The 26,598-nt window shown below is 31.8% G+C and overlaps 6 protein-coding genes and 1 non-coding gene across 7 annotated transcripts; 2 read left to right on the top strand and 5 right to left on the bottom strand.

The window, feature by feature from the left end:
- Nucleotides 1–149: 149 nt before the first annotated feature.
- On the bottom strand, nucleotides 150–2,900 carry VPS54 (Vps54p; the record flags this gene model as incomplete). The annotated part of the gene is made up of 1 exon (XM_041549238.1): nucleotides 150–2,900. One exon carries the CDS (start codon nucleotides 2,898–2,900, stop codon nucleotides 150–152), a length of 2,751 nt encoding a protein of 916 aa, XP_041405172.1.
- Nucleotides 2,901–3,431: 531 nt separating this feature from the next.
- REG1 (protein phosphatase regulator REG1) lies at nucleotides 3,432–6,068 on the bottom strand (the record flags this gene model as incomplete). Its single annotated transcript, XM_041549237.1, has 1 exon — nucleotides 3,432–6,068. The coding sequence occupies one exon, from the start codon at nucleotides 6,066–6,068 to the stop codon at nucleotides 3,432–3,434; it is 2,637 nt and encodes an 878-aa protein (XP_041405171.1).
- Nucleotides 6,069–7,504: 1,436 nt separating this feature from the next.
- On the bottom strand, nucleotides 7,505–8,956 carry RAD28 (Rad28p; the record flags this gene model as incomplete). Its single annotated transcript, XM_041549236.1, has 1 exon — nucleotides 7,505–8,956. One exon carries the CDS (start codon nucleotides 8,954–8,956, stop codon nucleotides 7,505–7,507), a length of 1,452 nt encoding a protein of 483 aa, XP_041405170.1.
- Nucleotides 8,957–16,434: 7,478 nt separating this feature from the next.
- MRH1 (Mrh1p) lies at nucleotides 16,435–17,394 on the top strand (the record flags this gene model as incomplete). The annotated part of the gene is made up of 1 exon (XM_041549235.1): nucleotides 16,435–17,394. The coding sequence occupies one exon, from the start codon at nucleotides 16,435–16,437 to the stop codon at nucleotides 17,392–17,394; it is 960 nt and encodes a 319-aa protein (XP_041405169.1).
- An 881-nt stretch (nucleotides 17,395–18,275) lies between these two features.
- Nucleotides 18,276–20,732, bottom strand: LYS14 (Lys14p; the record flags this gene model as incomplete). Its single annotated transcript, XM_041549234.1, has 1 exon — nucleotides 18,276–20,732. The coding sequence occupies one exon, from the start codon at nucleotides 20,730–20,732 to the stop codon at nucleotides 18,276–18,278; it is 2,457 nt and encodes an 818-aa protein (XP_041405168.1).
- Nucleotides 20,733–21,534: 802 nt separating this feature from the next.
- On the bottom strand, nucleotides 21,535–24,246 carry PRP6 (U4/U6-U5 snRNP complex subunit PRP6; the record flags this gene model as incomplete). Its single annotated transcript, XM_041549233.1, has 1 exon — nucleotides 21,535–24,246. The coding sequence occupies one exon, from the start codon at nucleotides 24,244–24,246 to the stop codon at nucleotides 21,535–21,537; it is 2,712 nt and encodes a 903-aa protein (XP_041405167.1).
- Nucleotides 24,247–26,515: 2,269 nt separating this feature from the next.
- Nucleotides 26,516–26,598, top strand: KABA2_02S12386. Its single transcript has one exon. It is a non-coding gene; the product is annotated as a tRNA-Leu (tRNA).

Genomic DNA, 26,598 nt, shown 5'->3' with positions numbered 1-26,598 from the left:
TCATATAGTGTGAGTTCAAGCATTGAAATTGTATATATGCTATGTTGAACTATTTCCAATTTCATCTACAAAGTAAAGAGAATGTGACTAATTGGAAGATATCTATTTGATACTGAGGTAATGTGTAATGTAAGTAGTCTATAAAACAATTATGTAGGTGGCGGTGGGGCATTGGCAGCGTATATTCTCTCGGTAGAAGAATGGTATTGTTTGAGTAAAGATGCATAGTTGCTTGGGTCATATGGTACAAAGTCTCTTGTAGTATCAGATACACGTTGATAGAATCTTTGTACTATTCCAACAAATTCGGCCAGACAATCTAATGTTTCGGCCATTATCGATAAATTTTTACCAAAGCTCTTCATTGGTCTTCCAGGCATAGTAACTGTACCGATTGTGTACGTATTGAAACATTTCAAAAGGTTAAAGCACAACTTCTCAAAATATGACAAGTATATCGATGGTAAATTTATTGATAAAATCAATAACTCTCTTATTAAAGTAATGGCTGTTAACAATGAGTCACTTGCAACAAATGTATTATCACCGACAACAACAGATTTTCTATTACCAGATTGTGCTGTGTCGATCCCTGCGTCACCTTGGATCTTACTTGTTGTCTCTGGCTTTACGTTTTCTTTATCATTCGCGCTTAGATGAAGAAGATTGGTCCAAGCAATAGGATCAATGTCGACACATGAAACGATCTCGTTGACGTCCTTTTGGAAAGATGGATTCACTATGAAAGGTTGCCAGTTCTCTAATTCGATTTTCTTTTGAATTGTTCTGGTATTTTTTGTATCCCTACAAGAAATGCAATGTTTTATTTGAGACGCCAGCGAATCACTCAAATATTTGGTTAAAAATTCACCACTTTGAGCTTCACATTCTTGAATGAATAAAACCGTTATGGCATACAGTTGTAAAAAGTGATCATAACGTAGAGTAGATGTTATTTCTTTCCTGACAGCTAATATTTTACCCATTCTTAGTTGAATAACACCAATAATCTCATTTATTCCTGCTCGTATATCTAGTTGTGTAATCATATTATGTTGATTCTCAGAGGCTCTATTTTCACCCCCATCAGCATCGATAACATTCAATGCAACATCGAGTAAAATCTTTTGATGTTGGAATAATACTCTAATTGCTTCACTACATCGTGTAAATATTTCAACTATCATATTTTGGAACTCCATTGGCATTTGTTCTCTAATTAATGTCGAAAGTTTTGGTGCATTCCCTCCAGTAGTTGATTGCTTAATATCAGTTAATGAAGTATCACCAATTGGGGAACTGTCCTTCTGGTTCCCAGTCAGTGATGCAGAAGAAGGTGCAGTTGATACGGGCATTGAGTCTGTTGCGTTACGACCAGAAGGGAGATATTCTTTAATTATATTTTTACACTCTGTTAGACTCTTGTTTTGATATAGGTTAAAACCACTTGCCAATTCCTCACATTTGTAAAGTTTTGCAATAATTTCTTTAATCGATTCTTGTAATTCGGGATTCAATTCTGTATAGTTTGTTTTTGTATCGAACCCATTTTGTAATCTTTCTAATGTTTTTCCTACATCGATAGTTTCATAATGAGACCGTACATCGCCTAGCAAGATGTCAGAGAGTTGAATAGCCAATTTTCCACCAACTTCAATTTTCATGTTAGTCAGAAACTCCCTGGTTTCAATTAAGGCCGGTACAGATTTTAAATCAACCAGTTGGTATGGCCAATGTTTAGTCCATTCAGCAACATTTTCATCGTTGTCATTGTTTCCTCTGATCAAAGAATCTATTGATTTGATCATTCCTAAACTATCATCGTACTCATCCTTATTATAATATGATTTGCACACTTCAACCTTCTCTAGGACAAGCTTAACCTGAAGTAGACCTTGTTCTAATTTTTCGATATTCTTCCTTTTGAAGATTGTTTTCAGATGTTTTATTTTCTCACTTATGTCTTTTCTTTTGTCATCCTTTAAGGTAATATTGAGTTTATCTAAGTCAGAAACTGTATCAGACACTTTTTGTTGTATATGATCAACCTCGCTCAATGCGTAGAAAAATTGAGGTGATGCTTTGGATAATTCACTTACCAAAGATGTCTCCACAATATCTAAATAATCACTTAGTTTATCTTTCAGTTCTGTGTATGGTGCCTCTTGTTGAATTTTGCTAGCCTCTGAGTCCTGTTGGTTGGTACTCTTTATTTCACTCAGTTTATTCAGTCTCAGGTCGATACCTTCTATTACCTTCCTAAAAATACGTTCGTTATCTAAAGAGAAAGACTTGTCGAAATAAAAACTTGGCACTTGACTAATAGCGTCATTTTCTTCGTTTATTATGCTTAATTCTTCATCAGCATATTTCCTCTTAGACCCATCTTGATCAGAATCGTCTGTAACTTGATATAATTTCATTTCCTCAATACGGTTTATGTTTCGAATATCAGACCGATTAACAAATGTTTCGGCATCATCCTGTATGGAGTTAACATAGCTTGTAACAGAGTCGTTCCAGTTTTCTGCCAATTCATTTTTACTTAATATAACAGGTGTAATATCAATATTAGTAGGTGTCTGTAGCCAATGTTTATATCTGGTATTCATGATAACTTCGTATATTGAATTGTTTCCCAGGGGCGAATAATTTTGGGAACCTGATTTCGAATCCATTGAGAATGTAAATCTGTGGTTTCCGGCAGCAGTTGTCGTTGTTGCAACAGATCCTAGAGATGCAATTGAGTCAACACTTCTACGAGGAATACTTGTAACTGGTGTAGTTGTTCTCTGGCTTATCGCTACATCGCTAGAGTCCCTATCTCTATTAACAGGCTCTTCTGTTTCAACTTTAATCAATGGTCGTATAAATGGCTCCTCCCCTTTCGTATTTGACATAATTTCTGCTTTACTTTGTACATACACTACTCAGTAGCTCTATAGTTAAGTCGATAGTTATTGCTTTTACTCGAACTTATCTTTTCAAAACAGTTATGGGTATACCTATTTACTATTTGTTATGTACTGAGTACGTTATAGGCAGTATGATTTTTATCATAATGTACGAAACCATATTATATAAAATATCACCAGGACCGGTTTTCAGTAAAGCGATCTTCCCAAAATCAATTGGTTGATGTCAAATCTCAAATTTTAATAATTACACATTAATTACATGGCTATTTCATTTGTATAATGATTATTAAAAAAAGAAAATATATTAGATGCAATTAACTGTTTATGCGATGGTGAAACAATAAGTAGTTACTAAAGTAAATAATAAAAAGAATGCAGAATTGTTGATACATTATACCACGCCTTTTGTTTCCTTCTTGAAGGTTTGAAAATTGACAATGATATTTTCATTTTTATGGGTATGTTATAATGGAATATTAAACTGTTTCATCGCATATTAACTTTATTCAAGGATCAGTTATTTAGATCGCTATTATGACTTAAGAATGACGAACTAGGCGTCCTACTAGGAGGCGTCAATTTATGGGTGGTAGTCCTGTTATTAGATTCAGTTATAGGGTGAGATGATAGCACAGGAGATTTTACCAGAGGCTTTCCTATATCACTATTGTCACTATCTTCACTATCAGAATCAAAAATAAAACTTCTATTAGAGCTCCTTTGTGATAAATTGGGTCTAGAGCTGCTTCTTACAGGGTTTGCATTTTTCTTTTCATTAGTTATATTCTCACCTGTAATAAAATTTTGTGGCGTAACAGTTGTACCTGGGCTCATTGCTACTTGAGATAAATTTTTTAATGAGTCTGTACTTCTTCCAAGAGAAATCGTTCTTTTAAGGTCTCCCGTATTAGAGCAGTTGGTATGTTCAATATTAATTCCATTTGAACTAGAATTCCCATCATCTTCATCTGAACTCTGATAATTTGAATCTTCAATAAATTCGTCATCGTCTGTATTAGAGGAAAGGCTATATTGATCATCACTACTAAAGGAATCGTTGTCTATTGTATTTTTGGTGTTATCCTGAGGAACTGCTATGTCATTCTTTTGTGTTATATCTAGATTCAATGAGGTGGTTGATTGATCAAAATTGTAATTATTCTTGTTACTATCAGCAATTGATGTTTGGAGATTGATACCATCTGGTACATCTACTATATCGCAATTATCAATTGGCAAAAAGTTTGAGGTATCACCAGTATACACGGAATTGTAGTCATATATATAATCATAACCTCTTTGTGTATTAACATTATGGGATACGGCATTACCGTAACTACTATAGTCTGAGTTATCAGATTCTTCGTCCGATCCATAATTTAAAGTAGTTGCTGGCATTAATTTGATTATCGGACGCACTTTGTGTTTTCTCCCTTCACTTTTAGAACTGAGGGATGATGTTTCGGAGGAGACGGGTGAATGAACTATTGATCCTGATCTTCTAGCATATCTTGCATTTATGAATAAACCGTCACCGCCACCCTCATCATTGGACTCGGAATCTGAATTTAATGCCGAGCTTGTATCAGAATCGTCTGAATTCAACAAAAATGACGTTCTTGATGTATTTCTTTGAAACTGTATATTCTTGCTGCTATCACGTGCATTAACAACAGAAGTATTTTCGTCATCGTCATCGTCACTTGATTCGTAGTCAGAGGAACTGTTATCGGATGTAGGGATCTTGACAACCATACATTGTTCAACACGATCGTTGAAATGGATGTGTCTTTTCGGTTTTGTGGCACTATTAGCGTTTTGTTTTGCTTTATTCGTTAAAATGGAAGATGTTGTTTGATCATCACCAGTCTTGAAAAGACTATTTTTTGTAATATCGTTATCATTATTGTCGTCAACATTATCAGACGACACTATTGTATTTGGATTATTTCTATCACTTACAGCCTCTTGTGAACTTGTCTGCTTATTATTTTCTGATTGATTAGCTTTTTGTTTTTGAAAATATTGAGCGTTAACTTTTGCAGCTAAGTAGTCATAATCATGAAAATTTGTGTTAGGGTCCATATTAGATGCTATATTTTTTATTTCATTATAATGTTTTCTAGCCTCATTAAGTCTCCATTGAGAATTTTCTTCTATGATCTCTGGGACAGTTCTTTTCTTTAATATAGGTTTTAATAACGTCTTTCTATCATTATTTTTGTTTTTAGATTTTGAAGTCCTTGAAGTTTTGGTAGGTTTTGATGGATTGATTACAGGTAGCATCTTGGACGCCTCATCATCAGAACCATATCCTCTTGCACTGTATGTGTCATCTATATCTTCAACCTGTTGTGCATCTACTGGACCATCACGTACGATGGGTCCATATAACCAAGTCACATCTGAGTCTTTCGACCAATTTACTGCCTCTGGTGTTACTGTTTTCAAATGATTTCTAGTCTTTGCCCAAGTTCTCCATGATGCATTTTCTAATCTAGCTGCATTGACAAGGTCTATATCTCTTTTTTTTTTCTTTAATATAATGTACTTCCATGAATTTGAAATTTCCGATTCATCCCAATTATGTGATAGATAATCGACATGTCTTTCTGGTTCTATCACGACGTCATTATCATCCTGAGGGATCAATATATCGTCATTGTTTACAGATGGTGGTGAAACTGACGTGGAGGTCATGTTTTGGTCTTCTTGTTGGTTATCATCGGATAATGATTCATCGGAGTAATAGGAATCGGAACCTGATGAGGATGATGATGATGATGAATATGAGCTCGAACTTGAATACGTAGAACCCGAATTGGAGTCTGAATCTGAATTGTATGCGACATTCTTATTCTCCTTATATCGGGAATCCCTAGAATCTTCGATTCTGGCGTTTATACTATCTTGTTTAGCATTGTTTTGTTCTAATAATTTTTTTGTGGGATCTATATATTCATCTAATAAACCCATTGATCTTGTTCTTTTCAGATTAAAAGTTGATTTTTCAAAATCTTCATTAGTTTCTGCTTCTTTAGCCATTGATACAGATGGACCCATATCATCGTCATCTGTATGACTATACAGTTTTTTCAATTGTGCTTTACCATCATTTTCTGCGTCAGGAACATCGTTATATTTGGACATAATTGACTGACTTTTCTTTTTCTTTTTTGAAGGGGGGTATAGTGTTTATGTTTAATATTCTATGGTAGTCGTTAAAGCTTAAAAAGGTAAATCGATAAATGGAAGGTCTTGACAATAAATCTCTGTCAGTTATCTAAAACAAAGTTTAAAGAGAGAGAGAGAGAGAGAGAGAAGGTTGGTTGGTATATGCAGATTAAAATGTGTACCACTTATTCTATCAAACAGTTTTGAGTATATAATCACTTCTTATTCCAAGTTTAAAATTTCAAATAATAGAAAATGAAAAACTCTAGTATGCAAAATAGTTAAAAAGAAGAAAATCAAAAAAGTAAAAATAAATTGCAATAGTGGTGAAATGTAAGTCCAGTATCACTTTGATTGTTAAATTTTTTGTTCCTGTATGGAATGGTAAATAATATAATGTTTTTATTTCACACTAGTTGTGTATATAAATAGAGATAGATGCCTGTGGTAAAATATACGTTAATAGATCTTTAGGTATTAACCCTTTTTTTTAAGAAGAAAAATGAACTAACAAACTAGCACACAAACACACAAACGATAATACAAAAGTATTGTAATGTCTAGCGTATATTGATATTGATTATCTATATATCAGATATTTTCTAACTAGTTGCTTATTTTGTTATTGTTTGTAACTGATCTTTCTCAAGTATCCCTCCTGTTAAATTTGTCAAAATTTCTAATTTCTATTTTATTTTATTTTTTTCTTTAATTTTTTATGTTTTTTTCCTTGCTTTATTACTATTTTATAACGTTGTGTGCACACATTTCCGCTCAATAGCTATATTTACTTGGTTTTTTAACTCTGTTTGATTTATAGTATGTACATTTTTGCTCTGCAAAAGAAGGAAAAAGCACGGCAAGAAAATGAGCGAGTGGGCGGTGAGAGAAGTCTTTCCTCGCTCTCTCTCCATATTAATTTGATTTTAATTTTTATGGAGTGCGCATTTGCTGGTCTTTTTTATACCGGGGGGAGGGGAGGTCGAAGAAGAAGTGGAGGCAATGACAGCAGGGCAGGGCAGGAAGGGAGATTAAGTGACAGACAGAGCAACTGTCACTCAGATTCTTTAGATATGACAGATACAGAGTTTTACATAAAGAATAACTCGCGACAATAGAACTTGTGTGTTTGATTTGAATTTAAATCGAATCATCATTTTTGATTATTAATGACAGCAAGCCCAATCCGAAGGGTTGTGAGATATGTAATATACAGTAAGTTTGACCCTAGCTTAGGTTAATTAATATGACTCGTTCATAGACTTGAAGAATGAGTCAGTTATTTAATGTTTCATTGATATAGTTGATATTAGATATTTCTGTATTATAATTTCTAGTTTGAGATTTGTACTTCTATAAATATATATGGTATCTCTTCGTATTTTATATAATATTAAATATTCGATGTAGACTTAGCAAGTAAACTCAAGAATATTGTTCCGCAAATCACTTTTGGTGCTATGAACACTGTTTGCACCTACTAATAATCGAAGTCCCATTGAATTAGATAGGTCTGTTTGCGCTGACATACCACAAAACATTCCATCATTTCCATCATCTTCATTTAATAAATCGGTAGGATAGTCGATCTTATTCCAAAATTTGTTTTGTACAATATCAAAGATTTGCAACTCCGAATAATCTGTATTGACAATCAAATATTTATTACATGATAATAATCTTTGAGAGGTTCTATTTTTATATTTATTCCTTGAGACATCAGTATCACCAATTTGAGTCACCATATTAGATATTGCAATATTGAATGGTTCCCATTTCAAGATCTTCCCATCCAACCCAATGGATATTAGATGTTTACCATCTTCGGTCCAAGTAAGGTCATTGCACGGTTTTACGTGTGCTTTATTATTGAATCGACTATCATGATGTTGCAATTCCATTAACAGTCGGTTTCTCATACGTAGATCCCAAAGTTTTATTCTCCCATCATTATCACTAGAAGCTACAATATGATCCTTCATTGGATTGCATTTACACGATAATATTTCAGAGTTCATTGTTGTTAATTTACTATTTTTACTACTTTTACCAAATATTGTAACACCCAAATTCATACTCCTTAAATCTATCATTCTGGGATAATAATCATCTGATGCAACAAATATACAATTCATCTCACTCGGTACACTATCTAATTGATGAATATCATAATTAAATTCAATGTCTTGAGCCACTGAAAATGTGTTTGTATCCCATATCTTGATCATTTTATCATGACTTGCCGTGAAGAACATCCCATCATCATTTCCATACCATTTCATGCAAGTAATACCATATTGGTGATGTTTTAGACTATGTGATGATAATGGCTGATTCATATTATTTTCGAACTGTTTAGAATTAGTTGATCCCATGGAAGAATCACCGCTATTCCCCCGATATAATCTATATTTATTATATTTCGTCTCGAAACTATGTACTAATCTTGAACTGTCAATGTTATTATTGTATGTGGATGGTTGAACTCCTGTCTTAGTATTGTTATTACGGTTGGTAGCATTTGTTGGTGCTTTACCTTTGCATTCTTTCATCCTTTTGTTAATTAAGCGTCTTTGTGTCGAACCATTGCCATGTTCCATTTCATTAGTAATACCAGTATCGAATTGCCATAATGCTACTGAGCCATCATTTGTTCCAGTCAAATAATATCTACCGTTACTATATGAATTAATTTCAATACAACTAGTCCTTTGGAAAGAATTTCTTAAGGGATACACATTCCGTGGACCACCAAACTGTGTAGCATTTTCTAACAGTTTCTCCCATTGAGTACGCTGAATTATTGACTGTATATCATCAATATTCCTCAACCCACAGGTAAGTTCTAAAGTAAATGCATTCATCCACGTATGAAAATACAAGCATATAAGAGAAGAAGGAATTTTATTAGTTTTTTAAATTGATATAAATAATTTGTTTATATGATTTGTTTATATTATTTGTTTATACTATTTGTTTACTTTTATTAATTGAGTGGTATATTTGTCCGCTAGAATAAAGACAATCATAAATTTTTTCATTGAAAAATTGAGGGGAAGCCGCAGATGGAACAAATTTATGTATAGTACATGAAATAATGTTTTTGATGATAGAAAAGACAATAGTCACATTGATTAGAAGAATAACATATGATTATGATTATTGATATTATCATAGAATCTAAATATTAGTCTCAAGTAAGTTTATGTGTAGAATGTGTAATTAGAGCAGAATTTTTCAAGTTTATGATTCAAAATAAGCATACCACACTCCAACTGACTCAGGAAGAGAGCATTTATAACCAATTCACACTCACAGTAAACATTAAGAGATACAGAGACGACTTTGTATGTGTCAGAGTAATAAACTTAACTTCATCTGTGGAACGTAATCATTATTATGTAAAGCTGAAACACATATATAGTGTATATTCAAGAATTCAAAACTAGAATAGGTTTACAAATATAAGGAAGATGACGAGGTTTCACAGATAGTTATGACCGATAACACTTAAGTAGTGGAACAATGTTATATTTTTTATAGTACAAATACAGGGCTAGTTCTTCCTCTTTCTTTCTTGTAACTGGTTGATTCTACTTCATACTCTTTTGGGACTGGAGTAACTAATAGAAAATAACCAAATATATCTTCAACGATACACAAAAAAAAACTACATTAAATGGAGTTTTCATCGTGAAATATATTTACAATATATGATGTTCATCTTCCCGGTAATTGAGTAAAAAATAATGGAAAATATTAAAACATTGTTTTCGAAATGAATGCGATTGATATGGTTTGTTTTCGAAATGAATGGTGGTCCTTAAAGAACCTATTTCAACCATGCTCATCTAATCAAACAAAATAAGGATATGTATGTATATATATATATATGTATGTATTTAACAACTGTCGTGAGCATTGAGTAAGAATTCACAGTATTTTCAAAATACTAAAATTCATTTTCATATTTCATTATTATGTTCTGAATCCTCTCATCATCATAATGAAACCTCTTCTGAGTTTCTTGTTCATCTGTTATTCATTTTTTCTATGTCTTCAATGAAACCATATATTAAATGTAAGGCAAGGCGGTAATAATATTTGATTTCCTTAACCGTATTGTGATTGTTTATGTTTTCGCCCTATTGATGTTTTCTGTTTTTTTATCGTTTAGCGGGATTTTTGTTGTTCTTTGTTTGTTTCTTTTCTTTTCTTGACCGTTTCTGGATTTTGTTCCTAATTTGGGAATTTTGTCCTTTTTCAGTTTTTCCGCCAATTAAAACGGCCATTTCCTGTTTGGGTAAACAGGAAAATGATGGAACAATCCAGGACCAAAAGGAAATTGAAATGAACTGTGGATAGTTCAGTTCTCATAATTTATCTACAAAGAGGGCCAATATGGATGGAGCTTCACTGGTATGATTTTAGAAGATCAAAAAATTTACCATTTTTAAGGTGAGGTTTGACTTGCAAAGAGCCCAAAACAGGCATAGATATATATTCAACTGAAATGGTTGATAGCTCTGTCGATGACAAACAAGAGCTAGAATTGAAATAGAAAATCTGATTAACGTAAACTCTTGTGGAGTTTATGGACTATTCTTCTACTACCATAAGGCTTTTTGATGGATCTTGTGTTACCAGAATAGGATTTCATAGACAAGAAATCATTCTACAAAATGTTTAAAAACGATAAAAGGTTTGCAAAAGTGAATTCATTTTTTATTGGGAGTGAACTCTATATATAGTCAATTGACCCTTTTTTGTCACATTTTCCGAAATATTTTATTAGGTTTACTTAGGAAATTTCCATTAATCTTATGTGATTTTGATTTTGATTGAGTCAAATATTATACGTGAGGATGTAGTCCTTTCTTGAGATCTTAAACAGGCAAAAAATCAAATTTAAAAAGGTATGATTATTTTTAATTAAAACATATATTTCATGATGTATTTATATATTTAAAAAATGTTCGAGAAAATACGTAAAGAGAAATAAGTTAAATGAACTGTGTCACAAAGTTGGAGGAAAACCTACAAGAAATGGCTAAATAACTTTAAATACAGTTTTTTAAAAGAGAAGATGGAATGTTAATTATCTGTTTCCTTTAAGTGAAAGTAGAGAGTACGTGAATCATTCATCTGTCTTATATCGCTTCTCTTTATAGTCACAACGATTCTACGCTGTCATGTATTTCAATCAGCCGCACCAAATCATCTTAAAGTTTTCGGCGCGAAGAAAATAGTGGACAACATTTTAGAGAGGAGAGGACAAAGAATATTTATATTGAAATTTCAATGACCATCATCATCGTTATATCAATACGTCTGGTTTCTTATATGTTGGCTCAATGATACGTGTACCGATTATATGCTCGTTCTCATCTTTTCTGTAAATTTGGAGGAGTCTGTGGTGCGTTTTGCAGAATGAATTTCACTAGTACAAGATAAAGCTAGAAAACGAACTAGAGTTTACCCATAGAAAATTAAGATAACACTCAATATAAGATGTTACAGTGGATCTCCGATTGAAAACACCCAGCATTTGAAGAAGAGAGTAAACAAAAATATCTTCTTCGAATGCTGCTTACTCTTTTATCACATTCTTCACTCCCTGAATATAGGGAAAACATAATGACATATAACCAGGGATCTTAGATTCAGCAGGCTCTTTTCCATCAAAGAAAGAGTCGATATGTGAAATACCATGATGTCGTCAGGACTATCATATGACTATAGTTCGTGGAAATGAGTCAAGTGGGGTATTCTAATTCTTTGCTATGAAGATACAACAATTTTCGTTGAAGAACTGAATCATAAGGAAGTTTACCATATACTTTACACACCAAAGAAACTACGTTAGAAAACGAACTGTGACTGATGGGAGACAATTATTTATCCTGGACTATTCCAATTGTATTTTTTGGCTTTAGAGCCTTGCATAATTCCAGCAATTTATATCATATATTCCTTAATATGTTTCATGTGACTCCAATAGGAGATGCAACATCATCAACAGAAGTTTTTGAATATATGTCTCAGTCAGTTGTGTTTTGGGTTAGGTTGGGAGGAGAGACAAAGACAATAAAGACAAAAGGGGGAATCGTGCATGCACTGAAACACAGAATGATGAGTAACATTATTATGGATGACCTTTACATTTTTTCGAGAGATTCCTATTTGAAAGGGATAGGTAGAGAACTTCTGGAGATGAGAGAGGTCTAGTGAATAATTACTTCAAACTTCAATAGATATTTTTGAGAAAATAACTTTTACCGTTTGTTAGTAATATTAGTAGCAACCTCCAAGATATGTACACTTTCAGGATCAACACAAAACCAAAGAAGCAGTGAATACTTTTCTTTTTTCCTATTAAGTGACATAGGAATTATCATTAGATTAGATATTTAGTTTTTTCAATGGATTTATATTAATGTACACTCACAGTTGTATTACCTTGTGTGCAAATGTAATTATGTCCATCATTATATATCTCAGGTTCGGCGGTATGTCAATCTTGACTTATAAACTGTCTCATATATATATTATGTTTCAAAATAATGTCTTGTAAAATGAAGCTCATCGATGAGGTAAAGGTGAGCCTTAAAAATAGTAAGCATTATAACAAAATTTCTTGAAACGTTCGAAAATGTACTTTTTAGGAGCGGGTTATTTTCCAAAAAGGCTTATGTCAGACTTCTTATCTTCATATACTAAAAAGAGCCAATATTAACAAGAAAAGAAAACATTAAACTAATGAGGTATTCCTTTCATCTTTTTTTTTACTGTATCCCTTACATCCATAGTTTATTTTATTATTGGATATTCATTAATTCGTTCGTTCAGTAGCATCAGTATTACAGATATATGGACAAATTTGTACTAGGAAACTCAGAAAAAATCAATATACACTAAAATAATTGATCTTTATTTACTTATGATATATATCTAACCCAATAACTCTTGTAAACATTTTGAATTACAGATGATAGATAACCTTTCTCGGTAAAGTGGGTGGTTAATTGGAGTAAAAATAAGTATATAAATTTCTTAGTTATTATCGGATTTTACAACTATTAATAAAAACAAATTATTAATATAGTAATAAATCCTGAGGAAGAATTTCATTTTGAATTTTATCTATGAAGTTGTGATATCTTAAACAAAACAATATGTCTCTGAAAGTATCATTTCTCTGAAAGTATCATTTCTCTGAGTAGACTTTTGTTACCTCTTGCATCTTGCCATGCTTAGAGGAGGTCTCTTATGTAAAACCACATTTGAACATCTTATTAGCAAGAACAAGACAATATATCTTAATGTGTATATACCAATTTCAAGTAAGCAAAGATAATACATATGCGTTTATGGCCCCGCTCCATCTTGTTTGTTTGTTTGTGTATGTATGTGAGTGTGTTTTTCTATTGTTCATCATCAAAGGTAGATTTTCTATTGTTTTATATAAATAAAACCTATTATATAATAACTAAGGTTGAAGTTCAAAAAGAAAAGCATGACTGGTCATAATAATACTTATTTTATTGCTTCCCAAACAAGTATGCGAGTTCATATACACATTCGCCAGAACTAAACACATGTTATTGTTGAAATTAACCAATCATATTAACAAGCGATTCTCTATATGAATATTATAGATATATATGTACTGTAAATTATGGATAAATTTCTTATTTGGGAGATGGAAGGGTTTAGGAAAACCTCAATTTGATTACCTTAGAAGGATATATAATAGTAGTATTCAATTCATACTACATAGTGAATGACGCACTTTAATTAATTAAGTTACTTAACTTATCAAGATATAGAGAAAAATGCGGAAGGAGAGGATGTATAGAATGAAAACAGGTGAGGTGGTTTTTCCTCTTAAGTATGACAAGATAAAGGTGATCATCACCAAATATTCCTAATTTTAAAAATAAAAATTAAAGGGTACCCACTTTATCCTTGAAGAGCAAAAACGAGTAATAAGGGACATCCACTCTTTAGCTCCCGTTCTACGACATAATACCCCTAATGGGTATCCAAAATATATACAAACAAGTAAACAAGCGGAGAAAAAGAAGAAAATGTTACATAACAGTTCTCTCAATTGCTTTTTCGTTTTTATCCGCTCTCCTTTTTTGAAGGAACCTAACTTTTAACCCTATCCATTGATCATATGATAGAAATAATGAATGAGTTCCAAGATTGGACACCCAAGAAAGAGGATAGATTGTCCTACAATTGTTTGATTGATAAAAAAATAAATAGATATTTCATTCAATTATGAGTGTGCGTATATAATTTTCTCAATTTGAATATAGTAATCTTCTTGTTGTTGTTGTTGTCATTCTAACACAAAATGGAAAAAAGAATAATAATTGTGTCTCAGTCAGTAAAAAAATTTGAGTACTATTGCACGGATGTTATTATACAGCTTTGATTGAATAATTATATTTGACGAATGACATTAGTCTGGTGCTTTCATTTCTTAATTTAATTATTTCAAACTACGTATATTATGCAAGAATTGATTTAGACGACGTACTGTAGGGGTCCAATACATTATATATTTGTTTATTTATTGGTCTTGGAACCCAATTGGGTTCTATTCTTCCTCTTCTCTCTTTATTTCTACGACATGTTCTTTCCTCGTCGTTCAATTTAAATAATAATATTATTAAATAGTGCTCTCTTTCTCTGCCTTTGTTAGATTGAAACCAAACTAAAAGTTCCTTACGAAAAGAAAAGCGAAATTTATTTATTTTTTTTATCAATTTTTGTTGTTTTTAATTGGGAAAAACACCTCTTCTTCTAGCAAATCCCTCAAATTAGACCGATCCTCCCCAGAGAAAAGCGCGCAGAAGGAATAACCCTGAACTAAAAAATGCCCGCACAAAGAGCTGTTTATGTTTTTCCAAAACAAAATACAATAAAAAATACTAAAAATGTATATTATCCGTCTACCGGTAAGCCAAATAGAGCAAACCACAACAAATAAACAGATTATCTTTCCTAAAAGGGATCGACATTATTTAGTTAATACGGAACTGTTTTCAGTAAATAATAAATAATACTCTCTCAAAATAGAGCAATTCTTACTGAAGGGCTACTTAAATTACGTTGTAAGTTCTGTATAGGGTACACTACTTTTACGTTTGTATTGTTATTGTTCTTTCTCTATTCAGGTTGAAATGAATCAAATTAATTATAGTGTGATGATGATTCTTTCGTGGGAAGATCTCTTTTCTACTACTTTATCACTAAGGAAAATTCATTTTAATATGAATTAATTAAATAATTAAATAAATAATCTCACCCTTCAAACGTTTTTTTACGGCGATGTTCCTACCGCATTATTATACGTATTTGTATCATGTAATCTTTTTTAGTAATAATAACAACAATACAGATGATGAGGAAAAAAAAATTAAATTTAAGGATATGTTGATGATTTAACTACTGTCGTCGGTCCGTTACTATTTGGAATTTGCTAATAGTAGTAAAAAAAAAAACAATTTAGTTAAACGGTTTTGTTTGTTGTTGTTTTTCCTTATAATTTAACTGAATTGTACTCAATTTTCTTATTCTATTCTAAATAAAATAATAATATGTAATCAATCCCTTTTCTACTAACAACTTACTGTAGTAAATTTCTCTTACGAAGAGGTATATACCCGAATAGACCATATTTGTGATGTTATTATTTTTTTTGTCTTAATTATCCCTCTTTCGATATCTCTCATACTCAAATATAGTCAATCTCTCAGCTCTACTCTTCTCTTTCCTTTTGATAAGTGGGTCTTTTAATGTTTGCTTATTATCATTAAGACAAGGGAATCCTAAATTTAAGAAAAAAAGAAAAAAAAAGTTTTCACTCAAAAATGTAGCAAATATATAAATACTTTAATGTTCTCAATTGATTGTAATTAAACCAAATTTCCTTTAGTTTCCCTTCCCTATTCCCTTCATTTTTCATTTAGTAATTTCTAAGTACTTCTTATTTTAGTCTAATTATTATTTTTATTACTGTCTTATCATTTTTGTTTCTTAATAATCTTTCCCTATATCATCGATTACTTCCATACAATTGTACCTGAATTAGTGATAATTAACATATAATACTTCTATTCTCTTTTTTTCAATAATACCAATTTTTTTATTAATATTACTTTAAATTCATTTTAAAAATATATCAATTCAAAAAAAACCAGAAAAAGAATAATAATAATAATAATAATTTCTAATAATTAATTAATTAATCTTCAAAGACAATCATTTTCTTAATACAATTTTCGGAACATTTTTAATTCAAATACAAATTTTACAATAAAAAAAAATGTCAGAAACTGTTCAATTCTTCAAAAGAGGTGGTAACGAAGCCATCAACATCAACAAGCCAACTGGTACTGATTTCCATTTAACCGCTCGTGGTTCCGATTGGTTGTGGACCATCTTCTGTGTCAACTTATTCGCAGCCATTATCTTGATCTTCCTAATGTTCAAGAAACCAGTTGACGACAGATTCCTTTACTACACCGTTATTGCTCCATGTTTATTTATGACCATTGCTTACTTCACCATGGCTTCTAACTTAGGTTGGACCGGTGTCAAGGCTAAGTACAACCACAACAGAGTCTCTACTCAAACTACTCATCTAGGTGTTAGACAAGTCTTCTACTCTAGATACGTCGGTTGGTTCTTAGCTATGCCATTCCCAGTTATCCAAGCTTCTATTCTTGGTAAGACTCCTCTATGGCAAATGTTCTTCAACATTGTGATGACCGAATTCTTCGTCGTCTGTATGTTGCTAGCTGCTTTGGTCCATACCACTTACAAATGGGGTTACTTCAGTTTCGCTGTCTTCTGTAGTTGGATTGTTATGACCTCCATCCTAACCACCACCAAGAACCTATGTGTTAGAGCTGGTAACGATGTTTACACTGTCTTTAAGATCTACGTCTCTATAATCTTCTTCTTCTGGTTAATCTACCCAATCTCTTTCGGTCTATCTGAAGGTGGTAACGTTTTGGTTGTTGACTCTGAAATGATTTTCTACGGTATTCTAGATTTGTGTTTCTTATGTTTCTGTCCATTGATCTTCCTACCATTGGCCAACTACGTTGGTATTGAAAAGATTGGTTACAACTTCCACCAAGAAGATCATGAATCTGCCGGTGCCAAGTCTCCAGCTTCTCCAAAGTCTCCAAAGTCTCCAAAGTCTCCAAAGTCTCCAAAGTCTCCAAAGTCCGGTGCTGCTTCTCCAAAATTAAAGAAGTCCAAGAAGTCTAAGAAATAAACAAACTTGTTAATAATATGATATCTCTCGAATAGAGCTAATCTTTATTTATTTATTACAAATTATTTTGTTTATTACTTGATTTTAACTTACAAAACTTTTTATTTCAAACTTCCCCAAAAACCTTTTTATTAAAACTTCATTACAAATTATTTTTTCTGATTCCCCATGATCTATTATAATAAGACACGCGAACACATATATTTGCTGTGATATATTTCAATGATCAAGAGTTCAATTCTCTTTTTTTTCTGTATCCTGTCATATACAAACCTCCAACATCTTTTCGACATTTCGTTTTTTCTTAATGTCAAACTTGGAATAAATCACCATCGAACAAAAGTTAATGAGAATAGAAAATATGTCATTGATTTTAACTTTTTCCGAAACACCCTAATTACTAATTATTCCATAATCATCGTAACGTATACTATTTTTTTTGTTCGTAATTTTTTTAATCATAATTTTCATCTTTCTTTTTTTATAATTTGGGTATTAAGATTGATGCAATTTTTCTGTTAATTCTCCTTCTGTTTTTTGTGAAGTGATGATTCTATTCGATGTTAGTTGTTGGTAATTCATATAGATACCATGTATTGGTGGGTAGAAGATTGTTTTTCTATTCTTCAAAGAAATAAAAGATTCCAGATCTCGAAAAACACTTTTATAGCATAATATATAGCTAAATATAATATATAGTACATATAAAGTTTTATTTTCAATATATGCAAATCTTTATAAAAACTAAGTTGGTTGTGTTTGATATAATTTTTATCTCACGTGAAATCCTATTTATTATAATACATTTGCTACCAATTCTATAAAATGTCAATTATTTAATACGAGTAGATATGAGAAAGCGAATATGCAGATATTATTATTCACCATGTCAGAACATCTTGGTTTTCCAAATTATCGTTACTTTCTTTACCATACCATACTTTCTCTAACCTGTGCAAGTTATAATCTGTTAATCTCTTTGATGTATCACCATTGATCTCGTAATACCTTCTAACCATATCTCTAGTTTCTTCATCCACTGCATGTAGACCCGCATATAACACGGCAAAATTTGAATAACAGGTTCTGGCATTATGAGGCGGGTTATCACTGTCTAAGAATTTGAAGAAGGACATTAGCCTCTTGATAACTTGTTGGATCAATATGGATTCCTTTGGAAGACCTAAGAAATTTAGTAATACAATCAACAGGAAACATAATACCTGAGTTTGATGTGATATATCATACCAACTAATGGCAATTGTTTCACCATTCCTTAATTTGACCATATCGATAGCATTATCGTCGATATGACTATTATCTGGATGAGATTGACTCTCTCTCGGTATAATACCTGTCTTGTTAATAAATTCATATTCTAATTGTCTATCGATTTCTACAAGAATTTTTTGGGTTTTGAAAAAATTTAACTGGTTAGATTCATCATTATTGGCCTTGGTGGATTCAGAATACTTCAAATAACTTAATCCAAAATTCAGTAAATCAATGGATTTCGAAGCAGCTTCTTTCTCCTTTCGTGTAGCATTTGTACCTTGCCTGCATCTTCTTACGTAATTCAGTCCTCTTAATACCTCCCTGATAACTAAATCAAAGTCTTCCTTGTGACCTCTAAGTAGGTTAAATTCATTTAACGGCGTCATAACGTTCAAAAATTTCAATGAATCAACATATTGATAGTCGTACGGATTGAATATGATATCTAAATCTTCATCGAAAAGAGAACCACCTAAACCAGTACTAATACTAGCGAAAGTTTCTATAACTTTGAACCAACACTTGGCTACATTTAATACTTTAGAAGAATTCCCTGCGTTAATCTTAGCAAAAAGATCGGTAACACCTTTCAAGTGAGATCTCCACTGGGAGTTCATGGTATTAATACAATCCCATGCTAACAACATTACTGTTAGTATAATAGGTTCGATTTTATTCAGAACGTTCGCTTCATTATGGAATTGATCACCTAAAAGACTTAAACAATGTGACAAGTATGCACAGTAGTTTCTTTCATCCTCTGACTTATTAGTCGCGCGATGTGAAATAGATGCACCAACAGCTAGGATGGCGGAAAGTAAATACGATTCATTTCTTGCAAATGATAATAGTATATCTCTCAACGGGTTGCCTTGGTTTTGGAAAAATGGAGCAATCGAATCCAAGCAATCATTATAGAATATTCTTAGATATTCATCGTGCATACCACCTAACTTAAAAGAGGTGATCTTAATATTAAACTGTATAACATTATTCATCAAGAATGATATTGGTACAGAACTATGGTGGTTTGAAGAAGGCATTAATAATTCAGGAATATCTAATTCAGGGAAATCTAAGTCTTTCATATTCTCATTTATCATAGTTGCATCATTCAACTTCATGTTAACGATATCGTTTAAATTTTGCATTAATAAATTGGTATCAATGCCATCCACACCAATTATTGGTGCTGAATTGGCTACTTCACTAGTTACATCAGGTATATGATCATCACATTGGTTCATATTCAATGGATTGGTTTGAGTATCTCCCGACATATTCTCTATTAAAGATGGTCCCCTACTAGAAGGATTTAGGACTTGTGAGTTGTCATTTTGAGATGCTAGTATATTTTCTGGTGATTGCCCAGAACTTTCAGGATGTGATTCACTACCAGTTGAATTCTGATCCTTCCGTTTTTTATTTCTTGGATTTAAGACATATACACAAGTTCTGTTTAATCTTGCACATTGCCAACAAGTTGGTTTAGTCTCATCACATTTCATTCTTCTTCTTTTACATTCTGTACATCCATTTCTAGAGTATTTCCGCTTCACTACATGACCCTTTTGATCCTTAACTGTAGAAGAAACAGATATATCAGGTTTCAATGAAGTATCCTCTTTAATTTTATTTAGCTCATGAGATGGAGTATTACCTGTATTACTATTTGGTGTAGATGTATTAGAAGAATTCAAAAGAATTACCGATGGCGAAGTAGTTGTCATATTTTTATGTAAACCCAGTTGATTAAGACTACCGTTCAAAAATGATAGTGGAGATGGTAAATTAATAGGATTTTGGTTTCGAAAATTTCTATTATTATCGGTGTTACTAGTTAAACTACCGTTGTTGCTATAATTGTTATTATTATTGTTGTTGTTGTTGTTGCTATGATTATTTCCTGTAGATGAGCTAGAATTTCCACCGGTAATAGAGGGAGTTCTGCCGTCTAATGAAGCTGGTGATAAATAATTTCCGGTGGGAGAAAAAATTGATGTCAAATTTTTCTCTTCAGTTTTCTGATTACTGGTGTCTGGTAGATCAATATTACTCATCATGATGGGCTATATAAAAAAATTATTAGTATGCAACTCTTGATTTAACTAATTTCTGCACTAGCTTATGTAAATGATAGTTTGGAATCACCACCAACGTCTCTTGCTAATAGGAAAGAAAAATGAGTTTACCAGGAAAAATTATTTGTTCTCCTCTCTAGATGTCGTTCTCTGTGCACTGCTCAACTTGCAATAAATTGAAGAGCTTATTGTTGGCAAATTAAACTGGTATGGAATATGACCTTCTAGCGTCACGGTACTATGGATATTTTGAGAACTTAGTGGGGATAATAAGTTGTTTCTGCGACTTTTTTGTAGCTTTAACATGATTCAAAAATGACAATATAGATAGGTACTATGTTCATCCTCTGTCACTCTACTTTAGGTAAATTATTCTGTATTATTCAGCTTTCGCACTGGGTGAGTTGTTGCGTTCACAGCGAGTCGCCCACTAAATGTTGTTGTTTTTTTCAAGATTTGTCTCAATTTGAGCGACCATTTTCCCGTTGGAATTTTTTGTTTTTCACTCAAATTTTTCATTTTTTTTCTTAGAAAATGTTCAAAAGAAGTTGCGATAACCCTCACATCACAATAAAAAGAGAAATGTTTGACTCATCACGGTGGAATTTTGATTCAAAAGAGCCCTCCAGTCACGTGAACATGTTCGGACTTCTTCACATTTACTATGGAAGTTTCAAAACTCTACGATTTTGTATATATGCTACAACCACCGTAGAAATTACTATTTTTTCAGTTAAAAGTGGTATATAAATGTGCATAGGTTACAAAATGTGAGAATTATACACTACTGATTGTGCTTCTCTTTAGAAGTGAGTGTCTTTAAGATTTCCTTGCTGCTAAAGTATTGAGATGCAGGATTCTTTGAGATGGAAATCCATTCTGGTCCGTATACTGGTTCAACAGATGATACTTTTTGTATAATTCCCTTTGTATCTCTGTTTAATTTTCTTTCGCAACGGTAATTCCATACCCAAGAGTCCCCGTATGCTGGGTTAGCTTTAGTAGCCCTCTCTATCCATTTGATAGCTGTTGTGTATTGACATTCCTTGTAAAATGTCTTGCCGATTTCTAACATAACCAGATAACTATTCTTTGTATTTCGTAATGCATCCTGGAACACAGTTTTCTTTTGGGATGAACGTTTAGTGTCTAATAATGTAATATTCTCAGTCCATAGTAATGCACTGTTCGGATAGGCTTTCAGGCCCTGTGATACAAGGAGTTGTGCTTGATCATTATTATTTGTTCTTTTCTCTAATTGTATCCTTGCTATATAAATCATTATTTCACAGGTGGGATTTCCCGAATTTTTAATCAGAGCTATATCTAATGTTGCACGGGCTTTAATCGGTTTTTCCATCGCAATTTCTTCTATCTTGGAAATTTCTATCCATAGCAACGCATTATGACTATTGGATTTATTATTACCGGGGAACTTCTCTGTTCCTTGTACTAATATTGATCTTGCATCTGTATAATTTTCGAGGTGACAATATATTTGTCCCAATTGAAGGTATAACTTATAACAATTATGGAATAATGGGATGAATTGATCAGATATTAATGTAATTGCTAATTCATTTTCACGTTGATGTCTTAAGAAGCTCACATATTTATGAACTAGTCTCTCCAATCCAGGTTGGTTTGAAACATTTTTTTGGTCTATCATTTGATTAATCTTTTCTTTGAATAACAATTCAGCTGTATCAAACTGTCTACTCTGGCATAATAATTTTAATTTTGCAGCAATAATATCAAGATTATCTGGAATCATGCCTAAACATTTATCTATAATAGCTAAAGCTTTCTTAATATCGTTTTTGCCCTTCCATACTTCCTTGGCATATACTAGTACTAACTTAGAGTTAGGTTCTAATATTTTCTTCTGATCAGTTTCATCTCCACTAAATAAGATCTTTTCGAATGTATTATAAAGTTCATTAACACGTCCAAGCTTTTCACAAACCTCTTTTAATGAATTCCAAAGACTGAGTCGTTCATAGTTAACTAATACTACTTGTCTTATAAAGTATAATTTGGTGAGTGAATCGTCAAACTTCAAAAGCATCTTTAACTTCTCATTATCAATGTTGAGTCCATGTTCTTCTGTTGTCTTCATTATTATTACTTGTGCAAGTGCCTCAAGGGATTTTTCGCAGTGTCCTTCATTACTAGTTTCAAACTCCTTTGAGATACGTAGTCCATCTTCAAATGTTATAGAGATACTGTTCGCGGATAATTGTTCAAAGCCCTTATTTAGAATTTTCATTAATTTAAACACTGATATATCATTGTTTCCATGTGTCTCTTCCAATTCGATCGCAAGTAGCCATATCTTTATATTGTTTGGAATTAACTTCCTAGCTCTATTTAATAATATCTTAGCTTCATTATACTCCTCGACTTTAATTAATATAGTCCAAAGATGTAAACTTTGTGGCACAAATTCCAAAGCTTTTCTTAAAATATTAATCTTTTCGTTCTTATTCTTTTCATATTCAACAGCTAAATTCCATAATTCCTCACTCGTTGGAACCTCTTCCAGGGCCTTTCGAACGACTCTATATTTATTGATTTTTTCATTTTCGAGGTCTATTGCTTTCAACCATAACTTCACTGAATTATAATTGAATTTAATGGCAGTCGTGACTATGACTTTACATTTATGATTATCTGCGTAGTGTAACCGAATATTTTCTAACCAGATTTCTTCATCATGTGGGCAATTCTGACAACCTTCCTCAATCAACCTTTTTGCGGCTTCGAATCTCCTACATTTTTCTTCTAGTCTTGCTGAAGCTATCCAACCTTCTGATTTCTTTGGATCAGCTTTTCTATATGATTGAAATACTAAGCGCATCTTTTTTAAATCTTCAAGTTGTGTTTCGTTAGTCGTATTAGTAACAGATTCCAATTGATTTAAATATGATAGTGACTCTTTCGAACTATCAATGTCAATCTCTCCCATTTTTCCCTTAATGTTTACGTCCAAAGTCATTTCTAATAATTTTTCACGTTCCTCAGTAAGTTTACTTAAATTAACATTTTGAGATATCAAACTATCCGGTGCTGCATATGTTTTCCTATTAAGTTGTTCTTCTAGTCTATTCCTCTTATTCCGTCTTGTAAAATCAGTTGCCTCGGGTATACTTAGCCATTGATCTTCAGAAACTGAACCAAGATTTCTTTTCAAATCATTGAATTTATACCCCTCATTAAGAGAATCTTGAAATGCGTTATCAACTTTTGCCAGTTTATTTCCATTTCGTTTCAAATCAATAATGGAAAATATCTTCATTGCTTCATCTTCTTCAGATTGGGCTGCATCCTTAACAATAGTTTTTCCTTTTAATTCTCTGCGTTTCTCATCTTGTAATCTGACTGGCACTTTTCGTTGAAATTTATCACCACGAACTGAAAATCCAGTAGCACCTCTACCTAATCCTGCCACATACCCCTTTGGTGGTTTCAGATCGAGGAATGGAGGTCTATCCATCTTCACTTTATGATTATGTGTTTGCCTCGGTTAATGTCCTTGTCTTTGGATAACTTTATAGTACCTACTTTCTTATTTGTTAAAATTCCTAAAAAAAATCACATCTCAAAATTTTATTTCATTTTTTTTCAATGAAATACTCTTTCTGATGCTTAGCGCCCAATATCTCTAAGATTTATATAAAAAAATATCAACAAAATGAAAGGAATATCACCCTATAATTTATTATTTTAACTTGGATTAGTTATTATTATTGTAAACTCTAGAACAATATTCTGAAGAGTTCAATATCTATGGTTGAAATTTTCTTTGAAACAACTTTATTGTTTACCTGAACATATCGGTGACATTTATAAAAAGGAAAAAATATTATATTACGTGATAGTAATATTCTAGATTTATAGATATCAATAACAATTTAAGTTTATCATCTTTATTTGTAAGAATACTAAATCAAAAATCAATTTTTTATAATATCACTTTTGTTTTTTTATTTACACCATGGGGTAGTTAATTAATGTTTAGTTTGAAGTGCACAACTAAAAATATATTAATTTCAACAAATTCTTCCGATTTTTTCTCCTACCTCTAATATAATAATTATAGATATATTTGGAAGAAAAGTGAAATTTTTGATAACAATGAATTAAGCTAAAATATGTATCTCTAAACCCAACGTAAGTAAGGGTAATATGTATATTATTCAATAATTAGAGAGTCGAAGGTGACATAAAGACGATATAACTGAGCATGCAAGCTAACTGTTTATCAAGTGGTTGAATCCTAAATTTTACTTAAATTACAATCCAAAACCTATATTTTGTTGGAGTTTTATTTTAATCTTGAAATTTTTTTAATTGTTAGGCTCTACTATCTAGTATTGGAATCAATCCGAAATTCCATTCATTGTGCCTTAGCAAAGACTTTATCTCCATAAATGGTTTTCATTTAATTCGAATTTTTCAAAACCAACAAAAAATGTTAATGAATTATTAATGCTGAAATAATATCTTTGAGATTGGAACTATACTTACGGCATCTGGATTAATAAGCTACCTTGTAGAACTGGTTATAATAATACATTATATCTTTTTCATTTACCATGGGCTGTGTATCAGATTTGAGATACTACATTACAATCTTCTTAGCTATTTTTTTCTCAGGTATTAACCTTCAGAGTGGTTGATTTTCTAGATTTAGGAGGTCATAGTTTACATTCTTCAACTTTTGCGCTAAACTGGAAAGTGCACAAAATGGGCTACTTAAAATATTTTATTTTAACAGTGGGGCAGTAAAACAATAACCATAAACTTATTTCTGATAAGTCACGATACAAATCGTGTTACATTTTGACACAAAGCCTATATATAAAAAAACACATGGTATATACTGTATAATGTAGTATTCGTTTCCCCTACATTGTGTTTATTGGAGCTACATTGTCCAACGCTACTATGCACAAAAGTTGAGCAGTTTAGCACTGTTTAACACTTATATCCTCTTTTATACCAAATAAAAGAAATTGAAAAAAAATTTTGAAAATCCTAAAAACTCATAATCAACAAACTCTACAAAATGTAAACTAGGTATTGGTTACTAATTGACTATAAGAAACTTCTATATTAGGAAGTGATAGATCTTTGGATAGTATTTTATGTTATAATATAGAAAGTAGCAATACTTAGTTATTACAATTTTATGTTTAGTAAGAAATTATTACTAACTGTTTAATATGATTCTAGAACATTCTTTAAGAATGATTAGTAAGCAAGTGTTACTAATTGTTTCTTAAGTGTCTAGAACATGTTTCTAGAATGTTTAGTAAGAATACTATCAATATTTGGTAGACTGTTTTCCTTTTCCAAAAGTATAAAAGGACCACATATTCTAATTTTATATATATACAATCTTCCTTATATAGACTTACTTTATATAACATAAAATAAACTACAAGATTATACATTTGAATATCTATAACTATGTCCGATAATTTCAACTCGAATACTAATCGTATATTCTCGATTTCAAACTTACGTTTACATTTTAATGTTTTTATTTGTCTCAGTTTTGGTTTACAAGCAGCTTATAATGGCAGTTTTTATTAAAACTTTGTATTTAAACTCATTGAAAAATAAAATTAAGAAATTTTAATTATTTTAGAAGGAAAACCCTTATGATTATTCAATTATTATTCTAAGAATTATAACATTACCCGGATATCAAAGTTCTTTTAAAAGAGAATTATTTTTTCTATCTAATATAATTCATTGGAGGGTTGGCCGAGTGGTCTAAGGCGGCAGACTTAAGATCTGTTGGACGGTGTCCGCGCGAGTTCGAACCTCGCATCCTTCA

Source organism: Maudiozyma barnettii, assembly GCF_903064755.1.
Source record: "Maudiozyma barnettii strain CLIB 1767 genome assembly, contig: KABA2_02, whole genome shotgun sequence".
NCBI lineage: Eukaryota > Fungi > Ascomycota > Saccharomycetes > Saccharomycetales > Saccharomycetaceae > Maudiozyma > Maudiozyma barnettii.
This window is presented reverse-complemented; position numbering and strand designations above follow the sequence as displayed.